The following is a 14,495-nucleotide window of genomic DNA, read 5'->3' as shown; positions in this document are numbered from 1 at the left end:
ATTTTAACTTCATTTGGTAATAACGTCTTAACCCGAATAATTACCTTAATCATTTAATCTTCATTTAGTAAAAAAAAACTGTGCATAATCTGTGCATTCACAGTAAATGTGGTCAATGTTATGTGACAGACGGGCTCTGCATGAAATCACTCTTTTTTAATAAATGCATGAATGAGAATTCTTACGAGTGCATCATGGAGGGAGTTGTGTTTAAAAAAATTTTTTTTTGCAAAAAAAAAGTTTTTTTAATGTTGACCAATAATTCTAAGAAAAATTGCAAGTAAAATAATGACATGTTTGTTGTCATTCATAGTTCTAACAACGCTAGATACCAAGTGATGACTAACAGCCTAATGCGAATTGGCAGGTAATTAATGTAAACACAAAGTCGGTTATGACTTGTAAGCGAATGTAAACAGGCAGGACAAACAATAAAATATATATATATGGTCAAAATGTCAGATCTGTGCATTAAGCCCTGCAGTGAACTGTAAATGCAGCCTAAGGCAGTCGTTTAGTATGACACCTATCCTCCATTCTTAATCGGTGAGTGTGAAAGGCTCACCAACTGAGGAGGGCAAGATCAGCAAGAATAGTTGCTAAGTGTGACACCCCCCAACCAAATCTAGTTATTCCAAGTCTGCTAGTCTGGCACCGGCTTCTTGCCTTCTTATTTGTATCCCTCATAAACGAACAACAGCAGAAAGAGCAGACAAAACTCATTAAGTCTCGTTAAGAAAATAAATCACACTAAGCCTAAGCTTCCAGTCTTTTCTGCTCTGTCTCTCCTGTTCTACCTCCATGATATATATATATATATATATATATATATATATATATATATATATATATATATATATATATATATATATATAAATCTGTCTCTTTCTTCTGTGTCTTTCTTCTGCTCTAACATCTGTGCTACTCCAGTTACAATTAGAGCTTAGCAGTCAGATACTGCGGATATTGTGTGCTTTGAATTTAGTGATACTTAAGAGGGCATCTCTCTCTGTAATGATGTGATTTTGAATGTCACCGTCATTGTGTATTGCATGTGGAATGTTAAATATCATTATATACAGTATTAGTACATAAAAAACACCCTATGCCTTTAAAACAACACCAATTCTCCTAGGTACACTTGCGCACAGTTTTTCAAGGTTGTTGGCAGATACTGTATATTGTTCCAAACATGTTGAAGAACTTGCCACATTTCAATCAATTTAGGTTGTCACAATTGCTTCTGTCTCTTCATGTAATCCCAGAATGACTTGATGTTGAGATTCAACCAAATTTTGATTCAGTATGTTTTGTGCATCTGTAAACTTTTCCAAATAAAATTTCCTCATCTACATTAAATAATCAACTCCCAAGAACAACTGAAACTGTAAACCTGTCAGCATTTTCTCATATAATGGGTTTCATACATTATTCAGGCACCTTCCCCCGAGGGTGACCTAAAAAAAAATATCTAATTATGTGGCATTTTTCATAGTGTATACACAACATGGAACAAAACATTCTGGGACAGGAAACTCAGCCATTCCAACCCTTACATAAATACTGTGTCAGTGCAATAATGATGGTAAACGATGATAATACCATGGTACTTCAATACTACTGAATAATTATCATATTCACACACTATGATATTTACATGGTACTGTACTTCAAGGTAGTTCAAACAGTACCATGGCACATGTCCAAATAACACGTTAATTTAATGGTAATAAATGAAGGCTAAAAAACATTTAAATGTCCCTTAAAGTATTAGTGACTCACGTGGACACTAGGGAGAAGGCCTCTGCACATACAGCCGGGCACGGCACCAACTTAATGACCACATGCTGGGCTGCAGCTTGAAAGTGTGCTTGGGACACTTTCTCCAGCACTGAGGACAGGGTGTTCACATCTGCAGCCTTCGCGCCTGGCTCGCCGCCCGCCGGATCCAGTATGTTCCCCCCATGCACCACTAACACGAGCACATGGTGTTGACATTTATTCTGGAGGACAGGGACACAAAAAGGTCATAGCACAATATTATACAAAGAAAGAACAGGAATGCACAGGATTGTTATTTAGAAACAGAAAGACAATTTCAGAGTGATGAAACTCTTGAGTTATAGTCTATTTTATGCAACAATTAGTTCCAGTCCACTAATTTGATTAACCAAGCAGAGCTTTTAAGAGTTCTGATATTTTGTATAACAAGGCTTCACACACAAGTCAAGCCATTTTTATATATATAAGCACTTTTCACAAAGCACATCATTTCAAATTAACTTTACAGAAAATTACGGTATAATGTCTAATGTCTTAAATATCTTTAAGTCCTCCTAGAGCAGTTTCATTGAAAAAAGTCCTAGAAGGTCATGCCTTAAAATTATTATTCACTGTTTGTATCTTTCCACTTGTCTGTAATAATGACATTCCAGAAAGGCTGTCATTCTGTGCTTTGCTCGGCGACACACAACTGCTGATTTTGCTGTGGCTTTGTTTGAATTTGAGCAAAAATAGATAAAATAACTAGCCATATTGTAACAAAAATGTACATTATTAGATTTTTACTTCCTGTTTATAGAACTGTTGTATAGAAGCAACTCAAAATCAATGGCTGTGATTCAGCTGTATGTAATATGAGCAGTGCTGAAGCATATTTAGCATGTACTGTATAAAGCACTGAATACACAATTAATTAAATTACATTTCTGCAGAATAATTTTCAATGCAGGAAAAACCCTGTTGTGGTGGTGGGGCGTGGTCAAGCACCAGTTTTTACTTTTGCACCAGGAGAATTACTTTTGTGTTTATTATTGAGCGACAGAGAGTTTTTGTGTTGGTGTGTGTGCTGGAAAGCGACCTATACTAAATGACGCTAAAGAGTGCGAGCTGGTTTATGCATCCTCGTTTTCCTTGAGACTGACCCGGACATGTCACACCTGCATTCAATACGAATTATGCATTATACTGAATATACAAAAAGATTATCTTACCTCAGCTTCCTCTAGACCATCAATGCTGGTCTGGGTGACACATTTTGGCCTCCTTACATGGTACAGGCTCTCTGACCCCATTCATATAAGAGCATGAGAAAGATAGAGAGTAGGATATGTACAGAGAGAGAGAGAGACAGAGAAAGAGAGAGCGAAAAAAAGAGAGATTATAGCTACTTTGCACAGCAAAATGAACCACAAATGATTATTGATCCTACGAAGCATGCTCATCCCCCTATCATTAATGATTTTAGCTTCCATTAACTCTCCTCATAAGACGACATGGAAAATGACTCCGATCACTGACGTTTTAGACGGATCGAGTATCGGTCCGACAAGCCCGAACCAAATCCGATACTGTGTGTTAGTCATGTTAGTTACTGTCAATCTCCAAAAATGACATAAAAGAACCATAAAAACAGCATTAACATAGTTCATATGACTCATTTGCATTTTATTCAAAGCCACTTGATGACGTGTGATAGCTCTGTGAATCACAAAAGGCTGTGTTTAATAAGTAAATATATAGTATGCACGTGCAGCACCTGCACATTAGTGAATGGCGCTACTCTGTTGACTCACACACAAGCATGCAAACCGCTAGCACTCGCAGCTATTTTAGCCTTCACTCATGTGCAATATTTGAGCACTACTCACTAACAACATCCCAGATGTAGATGCTCAATAGTTAGGTTCACTTATAATATGCATTGAGAATGGCACCGGAGGACCATTTTACCACAATTTTAATAAGAAGCGAATTAAACTACTGTGAACTTGCCTACAAACAGATACATACAGGAGAGTTCAGAATGTCAAAATAAAAGCCCAAGGGTTTTAAAGGTAAAGGGGCACAATTGAGATATATTACTATATATTACTATTATAATATATTATTAATATTATCATATGTTTACAAATTATAACAATATTTAAGTTGAATGGGTTCCAAAAAATAACTGTGTGAATGAAAAGTGAACTGATACCTTACAATTAAATTTAACAAAATATAGATCTGAATATTTTAAAGTCCAGATACAAGTTGAAAAATAAGAAAATGATGACTTGTACTGGAATTACTGTTAATTTAGCTGCTATATTATCCAGTATACTAGTTAATAATAAAGTATTTCTTAATAAGCTATACATTTATATTAAAATAATGTGTAGTTAGAGGTTTGTGTTTCTTTACATATTAAAGAGTATCGGTACTCCCAATTAGTTCCACACAATAATGTAAAGATATTCTAAACTGATTATGCAAAAAAACAACAACATGGTATCAGATCGGATCCCTAGCTAGAAGTTCTGTTGAAATATTGGGAGTGACTCCTGATAGTCTCAAAAGCAATTAGAAAGGGTCAGTGCTTGGTAAGTTACTCAAACAATTATCAACTACAAATGACTAATTACTTCTTGCAAAAACATTCAATAGAAGTAAACAATTCACAGAAATGTATGTTTGATCAACAAATTCTAATTCTATATTTCCTTTCATTCATACTAGCTGTGTTCTCTTACGAGAGGTTTCTCTCGTATTGCGTAAGCTAGCTTACGCTACGGGAAAGATTCATCTTTTCTGAGATATTGAAGCCAAAAAATTATCCTTAATTTTGTATCCATTGTCAACGCAGTGCCGCAGCTGCATACCTTGAGCGGGCTAGCTAGCGAGCTCATTGGTTGCTCTGCGGCAACTGCTGCAGCCTATAGACGAACTTGAGTGAACTCGCGTCCAATGAGAGGCGCCCGCGCCGTCACTGTATCAAAGCCCGCCAGAATGGGCATGGCTAGAGTGCATATAAGCGTAAGTTCGTAGGCTGGAACCCTGATTTTCATCTATTCAGCGAAGCTCTTCGCATCTCTGAACTGCAGAAGCCGCGTCGCCGTTCGAGGGGCATCTAGCAAGCTTGGACAGCGCTCAAAGAAGCCGGCCATCTTCGCCACCTTCAGCCATCCTGCGAGCTAAGCCATCCGGCGACGTATCCTTTTTAGAGCAAGCTAGTTCCTCAGCGAACTTCACAAAAAGAGCAACGAGCGTCTTTTTAAAGATGCCTCGCACCACCTGCACCTCATGCCACGCCCCTCTCAGCGCCGGAGACCGCCACCTCATCTGCGCTCTCTGCCTGGGACTGGAACATGCAGATCTCGCCCTCGCTGATGGCGGATGCGACCTCTGCGAGGAGCTTCCGATGTCGACACTGCAGGCTCGACTCGAAGCACTCAAGACCGAAGCCGCCGCGCCGCCTTTCGTTTCGCCGTGCAGAAAGGAGCGCCGCTCCCAAAGGCTGCCGGAACCGGTGTTAGAAGCGACTACCTCGCCGGAGCCTCTCCCTCGAGCCTCGCTTTCACCCTCCCCGCCCCCCCGGGACGCCGCAGTTGCCGCCGGCGGCCGCACTGCTGCCATCTCGGATGACGAGGCAGAGGATAAGGGCTGCTGTTCCATCATGGCTTCGGACAGCGAGGAGTGGTCAGGCTCCCAAGCCTCCTCCTCGGCCCAGGAATTCAGCAGGACCCGCGCCGAGTCGAAGAAGAACTAGCGCCTCCTCACACAGGCAGTCGACCGCCTCGGGCTCGAGTGGTCACCGCCCTCTGAGCAGGCTCCCAACAGACTCGACGGCTGCTTTCTTCAGAGCCGTCGCCGCGGCGCCAGCGGCCGGGCGCTCCCTTCCTGCCGGAACTCCACGCCGAGCTCTCTAAATCGTGGAACGCGCCTCTCTCGGCCAGGAACCGATCCCATGTCTCCACCTCTCTGGCTTCGGTGCACGGCGCCACCGAGAGGGGCTACTCTTCCATCCCCCCGGTCGAGGATTCGGTAGCAACACGCCCTCCGCGAGATGGCGGTCTAAGCCAGTGCTCCCGTCTAAGGCTTGCAGAACTACTTCCGCCTGTGTTGGCCGCGCCTATGCCGCCGCCGGCCAAGCCGCATCTGCTCTGCATTCCATGGCCGTCTTACAGATCCTCCAAGCGGACCTTCTTCGAGAGTGGGATGAGAAAGGCAGGCACCCAGAGGCTGTTTCAGATCTAAGGAGCGCGACGGATCTCGCCCTTCGCGCCACCAAAGCTGCAGCTCAAGCCCTAGGGAAGTGCATGGCCGCGCTGACTGTGACCGAGAGACACCTATGGCTAACGCTAGCTGACATGGGAGAAGCTGAACGCTCCACGTTCCTCAACGCTCTGCTCTCTCCGACCTGTCTCTTCGGTTCCGCGGTGATTGGCATTGTTGACCATTTCTCGGAAGTCCAGAAAGCCACCCAAGCCATGAATCTCTTCCTGCCTCGTCGCGCTAGCTCCTCTGCAGGCCGCCCACGTGACCAGCCTCCTGCACGAGCCTCTTCACAGCGCCCAGCTCAGCAAAGCCAGACTTCTCAGCGTCGACAGGGCGGCCGCCCTAGATCGCGCTCAGACAGCCGCCGCAGACCGCCGCCCCCCCGCGGGCCTCGGCCTAAGATTGCGCTGAAACCTGAGCAACTGAAGTCCTCCTAGCTTTGTTGAGGAAACGACGGCTCAGTCCGCCGCGGCGGACCACCATCAAAGCTTAGCCCCTGTCAGTCCCCTTCTCTCAGGCTACTGCAGTGGTGGATTCAGCAGCCAACAAGCCGGTGATACTGCCCGCTTGCCTGCACTCAAATGCCGTTTTCACGGCGACCCAAAGAAATCTTGTAAAAAGCAAACATGCCTTATGTGTAGAAAATGTGCCCACAATCCAGTGTTCACCCCTACACACAAGCATTACACTTCCGTGTCCCTATCAGAGCCCACTCACATAAAGCGGGCACAGCCAGCTCGAGTGTTAAGAGTCAATAAGCGCGCCCACGAGTCCGTCTGCGCACCCTTCTCTGCCCGCTCTGTCACACGGCCAGCAAACACCTCTCTGTATGTAAGTCCCATGCCCGTGACTATGCTCGCGCATCACTTAACAGATGTGACTCTTTCCCCATTCACCTCAATCGGGAAGTCACTCACAGAACAGCCTGTCCCTGCTGTCTGCGAGCAGTCATGCATAAGCACAGTAAGCGGCTCACACATTCTGTTCAGCTCGCTGTGTGCGGCAATCAGGGCGACTTGGCCATTCACCCTCTAGCGTTACGCTTCAAAGCGTGGGAAGCTATCCCAGGGATATCCAAATGGGTGTTAAGCACAATAAAACAGGGCTATTTGCTACAGTTCGATCGCCGCCCTCCCGCTTCAGAGCTGGCTCGAAACTACTGTGAACACGGAAGCAGCCTGCATGCTTTGTTCAGAAATAACAAACCTTCTGTGCAAAAGGGCCATAGAGAGTGCCACCTTCTCTGAGCGAGTCGGGGTTTTACAGCCGTTAATTTCTTGTCCCCAAGAAAGACGGCGGCCTCAGACCCATATTAGATCTCAGGGTTTTGAACAAGGTGCTTGCAAAAGACCGTTCAAAATGCTTACAATCAGGAAACTCCTCGCGCATATGCGCCAAGGGGACTGGTTTATTTCTCTCGATCTGAAAGATGCCTACTTTCAGATTCAGATAAATCCCGTCACAGGCCATTCTTGAGATTCAGCCGGCGGCCAGGTTTATCAATACACCGTCCTTCCGTTCGGCCTGTTTTTAGCACCCGTACTTTCACGAAGTGCATGGATGCGGCGCTTCGCACCCCTGCGGAGTCAGGGCTTCGCGAATTCTGAACTATTTGGACGATTGGCTGATTTTGGCACAGTCACATCACGGAGATTCTGTCTCACAGGACAGTTCTCCTCAGTCATCTGAACAGTTTGGGTCTTGCAGTCAATTGGACCAAGAGCTCACTACAGCCCAGTCAGGCAATTTCCTTCCTTGGAATAGAACTAGACTCCATGGCGATGGCGGCTCGCTTATCTACACAGCGCGCGCCGTGTTCAGCGACTAGCCGCGTCCTTTCAGATGAACAGCCTCACGCCTCTGAAAAAATTTCAGAGAATGCTAGGTTACATGGCCTCAGCCGCAGCAGTACTTCAGCTGGGTTTACTGTGCATGCGCCTGCTTCAGCATTGGCTAAACACCCGCGCGTCTCGTCGGGCTTGGGCCACAGGCCGCCAGCCGATCAGAGTGAGTCAGACCTGTATCTCAGGTCTGCAGCCCTGGGCAGTGGCCGAATTGTATCAGCGGGGAGTGACGATGGGAGCTGTATCTCGCCGAAAAGTCATCTCGACAGACGCGTCCAACACGGGTTGGGGCGCGGTCTGCCAGGGCTCTCGGGATTTTGGCCTATGGTCAGTTCAGGAAAAGCTCCTTCACATAAATTGTCTGGAAATGATAGCGGTCGAGTACGCGCTCGTGCGCTTCCTCCCGGTCATTCAGGGTCACTACTCCCTGGTCCGTTCGGACAACAGATCTATGGTATCCTATCTAAACCGTCAGGGCGGTGTCAGATCCAGGAACCTCTTCCATCTGACAAAACGCATACTGAGTTGGTCCCAGTGCCACCTGCGCTTCGCTGAGGGCGACGCGCGTGCCAGGCCACCTGAGCGGCGGCCCAGACAGACTGTCCAGAGACAACATTTCCCCGGGGAATGGTCCCTGCACGCACAAACAGTCCAGAGGTTATGGAGCATATTCGGCAGAGCAGAGATAGACCTCTTTGCATCAGAAGAGAACTCTCACTGCCCAGTATTTTTCTCAGCGAGGGCAGCTGGCCCAGGACTGGCCCAACCGCCCGCTTTACGCCTTCCCTCCCGTCTCGCTATTGCCACAGGTAATGCAGAGGATCAGGAAGCAGCGTCACTCGGTGCTCCTCATAGCCCCACGCTGGGAGAATCAGACATGGTTCCGGAGCTTACGCAGCTGTCACTGACAGCCCCGTGGCCCATTCCAGTGAGAGCAGATCTCCTCTCTCAAGCTCGCAGCACGATCTGGCATCCCCACCCAGAGCGCTGGGCGCTGCACGTGTGGGTGATCAACGACTACCCGTCGCTTTGCCAGAAGGAGTAATAAACACTATCATACACGCTAGAGCCCCTTCCACGAGAAGACTCTATGCGTCAAAATGGTCTGTGTTTTCAAAATGGTGCACCGACAGAGACCTGGACCCACGGACATGTGGAGTGTCGTCGGTGCTCGTGTTTTTACAAGAGCTGCTGGATAAGGGCAGATCCCCATCCACGCTCAAAGTGTACGTGGCGGCCGTCGCGGCGTTCGCTGAACCCCTGCACGGCCAGTCACTGGGAAAAAACGAGCTGGTCATCCGCTTCCTCAGGGAGCTAGAAGGATGAACCCCGCGCCCCCATCGGTTCCTATCTGGGATCTTTCTGTAGTTCTCGAAGCTATGAAAGCCCCCCCTTTCGAACGGCTTCAATCCGTGGATTTGAAATACCTTTCACTCAAAACCGTTTTTCTAACTGCCCTGTCATCAGTTAAACGTGTGGGAGACCTTCACGCACTGTCTGTCAGCGCTGCGTGTCTTGAGTTTGGACCAAGTGACTCCAAGGTCATTTTAAAGCCTAGACATGGCTATGTCCCCAAGGTGATCGGTACTCCTTTCAGAGCACAAATCATTTCCCTATCGGCGCTGCCAGCATCCAATAGCGAACGCGACGCCAATCTCCTTTGCCCAGTCAGAGCACTGAGATTGTATACTGCGCGCTCCGCCTCTTTCAGACGCTCTGAGCAGCGTTCATTTCGTTCGGAGGGCGCACCAAAGGTTTCGCCGCCTCGAAACAGACACTGTCTAGATGGACAGTGGATGCTATTGCTGCCGCGTACGCATCAAAAGACCTACCATGCCCGTTAGGCATTAGGGCTCACTCCACTAGAGGCATGGCCTCCACGTGGGCATGGTCCAGCGGGATTTCCATTCACGACATATGTGTGGCAGCGGGCTGGGCTTCCCCCTCCACCTTTGTCAGATTTTACAATCTGGAAGTGCCCGCCCTGCAGGCAAAACTACTAGCGGTTTAATACGCTACAGCTCCCCTGGTGAGCTGCACAGACGGGACACATTCCACACAGACCGGCACCGCCGCTCTGTCTTTCCCTTCCCACTATGTGCTTATGTATTACACACACACTGGCCCACACTCTTGCCGGCCAAATATTATTCCCCCACTCACAAGGGCTCCCGGGTCCCCCACCCCGGGGCTCATGCAGTGGATGCTTGGTGCGCACGGCGTTGACAATGGGTTCCGTAGCGTAAGCTAGCTTACGCATATCTGAGAGAACCTCTCGTAAGAGAACGAATCGGTTACCTAACGTAACCTCGGTTCTCTCTAGATGAGGGAACGAGTATTGCGTAGCCGGCCGTGCTTCGCGCCACGCAGCGACTTTCAGCTTCATTCAATGAAAACCAGGGTTCCAGCCTACGAACTTACGCTTATATGTACTCTAGCCACGCCCATTCTGGCGGGCTTTGATACAGTGACGGCGCGGGCGCCTCTCATTGGACGCGAGTTCACTCAAGTTCGTCTATAGGCTGCAGCAGTTGCCGCAGAGCAACCAATGTGCTCGCTAGCTAGCCTGCTCAAGGTATGCAGCTGCTGCACTGTGTTGACAATGGATACAAAATTAAGGATAATTTTTTGGCTTCAATATCTCAGAAAAGATGAATCTTTCCCGTAGCGTAAGCTAGCTTACGCAATACTCGTTCCCTCATCTAGAGAGAACCGAGGTTACGTTAGGTAACCGATTCGTTTCCTTCCAAGAAGCAAATCTTATGCAAAAAAACACAAAAATAATGTCCAAATAAATTGTGATATCCCAAAATGTGCATAACAATATGCGGATGGAAGCCAAGCTAATGACTCAAGTAATATACTTAAAATTAATTAACTTGAAAGGCAGGAACTGTAATCTGATTACACAAATTCAAAATGGAATGTGTAACACTTCACTAAAATGTATTGTTGCAGTAACTAATTACTTTGTAATCACATTATATCCAACATTGGAAAGGATTAAAAATGACAAATAAACCTGTAATGTTTTGCACCATATAAAAATTAAGATTTTTTAAATTGAAAAATCGATGTAAATAAATATATATATATATAAATATATATATATATATATATATATATATATATATATATATATATATATATATATATATATATACACACATATAACAAATAACAAACTTCATTAACAAAAGAAAGGGAACAAGAAAAACAGACAGGGTTGTTCTCACATGCAGACTTTGAGTGTCTCTGAGTCTCCAAACAAGAACACTGGCTTCCAGCAAAAATCCTTCCAACTCACCTTCAACATTCCATGTTTTTTTTTTTTCATTTGTAGTTTGCCCACTGTTCTTCCACCTGACATATTCACACTTTCATGTTCTAGCACTCCTGTTATGGCTTGCCTCCAGACACTCTTTCAACATGAAGCTTGTGCCCATACCCTCTCTCCAGTTTTCACCAGTCTCTCTGCTTTAAAGAGGAAATGGTTCGACACTTATAAAACAGCAAGGTGAAAAGTCAGTGGAGAACTTGCCCTATGTCTAACTACATGTCTATTTGAAATAAGTGGTCACTGGCTCATTAAGTCATAAAAAGCAGTCCATCTGCAGGAGAGGATAATTTAAAGGAGGATTATGAGGTATGATGGACTTCATAAGAATAAAAGAGTATAAACAAGCTGCTTAAACGTGAACATGTTTAATGGGGAGAAACCATAAAGAGTTGCTCTTTATTATTTCAAATTAGTAGCTCTTTGAAACTGCACTGGAATAATGACAAAATCCTCAAAATGTTCATCACTGACAAAATTATGGAGAATAAAAGCCCTATCTCACATTCTAACTGCTGTGAAAGCAATGTATCCCCTCTTGTTATTTCAACCACATCAAATTCCAAATATTTTTTCAATTGTGCTACTCTGCAGCACTTACATTTACAGAACAGTTGCAAAATCTAATCTTATCATTTTGTAATGAGAAAACATCATTTGAAAACCAGAGCCCATTAAGAGTTTGTACAAACATCCTCAGCACTGATTCTTAAAACATCCAGAGAACTACTCAGACACATGTGGGAACCCGCATGTTTTGTATGTGGACCACCAAGATGATGTCATGACGATCCTGAGCCGCTATGACATCGAACAGACTGAGCCGATAATACTGTCTCTCTTAATGGAATATTCATTCACTTCCAAATCACTGGGTCTCAAAGGAGCAATTGTATTCATGGACAAGCAGCACCCAACAGCAGAAAATCCTCCCTATAGAGAGAGCCTCTGCTCATCCTATCTGCAAGGGTTCTCTTACGAGAGGTTCTCTCGTATTGCGTAAGCTAGCTTACGCTACGGGAAAGATTCATCTTTTCTGAGATACTGAAGCCAAAAAATTATCCTTAATTTTGTATCATTTGTCAACGCAGTGCAGCAACTGCAGACCTTGAGCGGGCTAGCTAGCGAGCTCATTGGTTGCTCTGCGGCAACTGCTACAGCCTATAGACGAACTTGTGCGAACTCGCGTCCAATGAGAGGCGTCCGCGCGGTTACTGCATCAAAGCCCGCCAAAATGGGTGTGGCTAGAGTGCATATAAGCGTAGTTCGTAGGCTGGAACCCTGATTTTCATCTCTTCAGCGAAGCTCTCCGCATCTCTGAACTGGAAGCCGCGTCGCCGTTCGAGGGGCATCTAGCAAGCTTGGACAGCGCTCGAAGAAGCCGGCCGTCTCCGCCACCTTCAGCCATCCTGCGAGCTACGCCATCCGGCGACTTATCCTTTTTTAGAGCAAGCTAGTTCTTAACGAACTTCACAAAAGAGTAACGAGCGTCTTTTTTAAGATGCCTCGCACCACTTGCGCTTCATGCCGCGCCCCTCTCAGCGCCGGAGACCGTCACATCATCTGCGCTCTCTGCCTGGGACTGGGGCATGCAGAGCTCGCCCTCGCTGATGGCGGATGCGACCTCTGCGAGGAGCTTCCGATGTCGACCCTGTGGGCTCGACTCGAAGCGCTCAGAACCGAAGCCGCCGCGCCGCCTTTCGTTCCACCGCGCAGGAAAAAGCGCCGGTCCAAAAGGCTGCCAGAACCGGTGATAGAAGCGACTGCCTCGCCGGAGCCTCTCCCTCGAGCATCGCTCTCACCCTCCCCGCTCCCCCGGGACGCGCAGATGCCGCCCAGCGGCCTCACTGCTGCCATCTCGGAGGACGAGGCGGAGGATAAGGGCTGTTCCATCATGGCTTCGGACAGCGAGGAGTGGTCAGGCTCCCACGCCTCCTCCTCGGCCCAGGAATCCAGCAGGACCCGCGGCGGAGTCGAAGGGGAACTAACACGCCTCCTCACACAGGCCGTCGACCGCCTCGGGCTCGAGTGGTCACCGCCCCCTGAGCAGGCTCCCAACAGACTCGACGGCTGCTTTCTTCAGAGCCGTCGCCGCGCAACACCCGCAGCCCGGGCCGCTCCTTTCCTGCTGGAACTCCACACTCAAGGGCTACTCCTCCATCCCCCCGGTCGAGGATTCGGTAGCAGCACACCTTTGCCCGCCCTCCGCGAGATGGCGGTCTAAGCCAGTGCTCCCGTCTAAGGCCTGCAGAGCGACTTCCGCCTATGTTGGCCGTGCCTATTCCGCCGCCAGCCAAGCCGCATCTGCTCTGCACTCCATGGCCGTCTTACAGATCCTCCAAGCGGACCTTCTTCGGGAGTGGGATGAGAAAGGCAGGCACCCAGAGGATGTTACAGATCTAAGAAGCGCGACGGACCTCGCCCTTCGCGCCACCAAAGCTGCAGCCCAAGCTCTAGGGAAGTGCATGGCCTCGCTGACTGTGACCGAGAGACATCTGTGGCTAACGCTAGCCGACATGGGAGCAGCAGAGCGCTCCACGTTCCTCAACGCACCGCTCTCTCCGACCGGTCTCTTCGGCTCCGCGGTGAGTGGCATTGTTGACCGCTTTTCAGAAGTCCAGAAAGCCACCCAAGCCATGAACCTCTTCCTGCCGCGTCGCGCTAGCTCCTCTGCAGGCCGCCCACGTGACCAGCCTCCTGCACGAGCCTCTTCACAGCGCCCAGCTCAACAAAGTCAGACTTCTCAGCGTCGACAGGGCGGCCGCCCTCGATCGCGCTCAGACAGCCGCCGCAGACCGCCGCCCCCCCGCAGGCCTCGGTCTAAGGTTGCGCTGAAACCTGAGCAACCGAAGTCCTCCTAGCCTTGTTGAAAAAATGACGGCTCAGTCCCGCCGCGGCCGGACCACCATCAAAGCTTCGCCCCCTGTCAGTCACCTTCTCTCAGGCTACTACAGTGGTGGATTCAGCAGCCAACAAGCCGGTGATACTGCCCGCTTGCCTGCACTCAAACGCCGTTTTCATGGCGACCCAAAGAAATCTTGTAAAGAGCAAACATGCCTTATGTGTAGAAAATGTGCCCACAATCCAGTGTTCACCCCTACACACAAGCATTACACTTTCCGTGTTCCTATCAGAGCCCAATCACATAAAGCGGACACAGCCCGCTCGAGTGTTAGAGTCAATAAACGCGCCCACGAATCCGTGCGTGCGCCCATTCTCTGCCCGCTCTGTCACACGGCCAGCAAACACTTCTCTGTATGTAAGTCCCGTGCCCG

General features: G+C 47.8%; 1 protein-coding gene across 1 annotated transcript in view; it reads right to left on the bottom strand.

The window, feature by feature from the left end:
• The window catches only part of LOC127630073 (membrane-associated phosphatidylinositol transfer protein 3-like), a 223,637-nt gene that overhangs the window by 94,027 nt on the left and 115,115 nt on the right, over nt 1-14,495 (bottom strand). The window contains 2 exon segments of the mRNA XM_052107484.1: nt 1,783-2,003; nt 2,994-3,064. Coding sequence (XP_051963444.1) covers nt 1,783-2,003; nt 2,994-3,064 — 292 coding nt within the window.

This window comes from Xyrauchen texanus, chromosome 36, assembly GCF_025860055.1.
Source record: "Xyrauchen texanus isolate HMW12.3.18 chromosome 36, RBS_HiC_50CHRs, whole genome shotgun sequence".
NCBI lineage: Eukaryota > Metazoa > Chordata > Actinopteri > Cypriniformes > Catostomidae > Xyrauchen > Xyrauchen texanus.
Note: the sequence above shows the minus strand (reverse complement) of the source record. Positions and strands in the feature narration are given on the sequence as shown.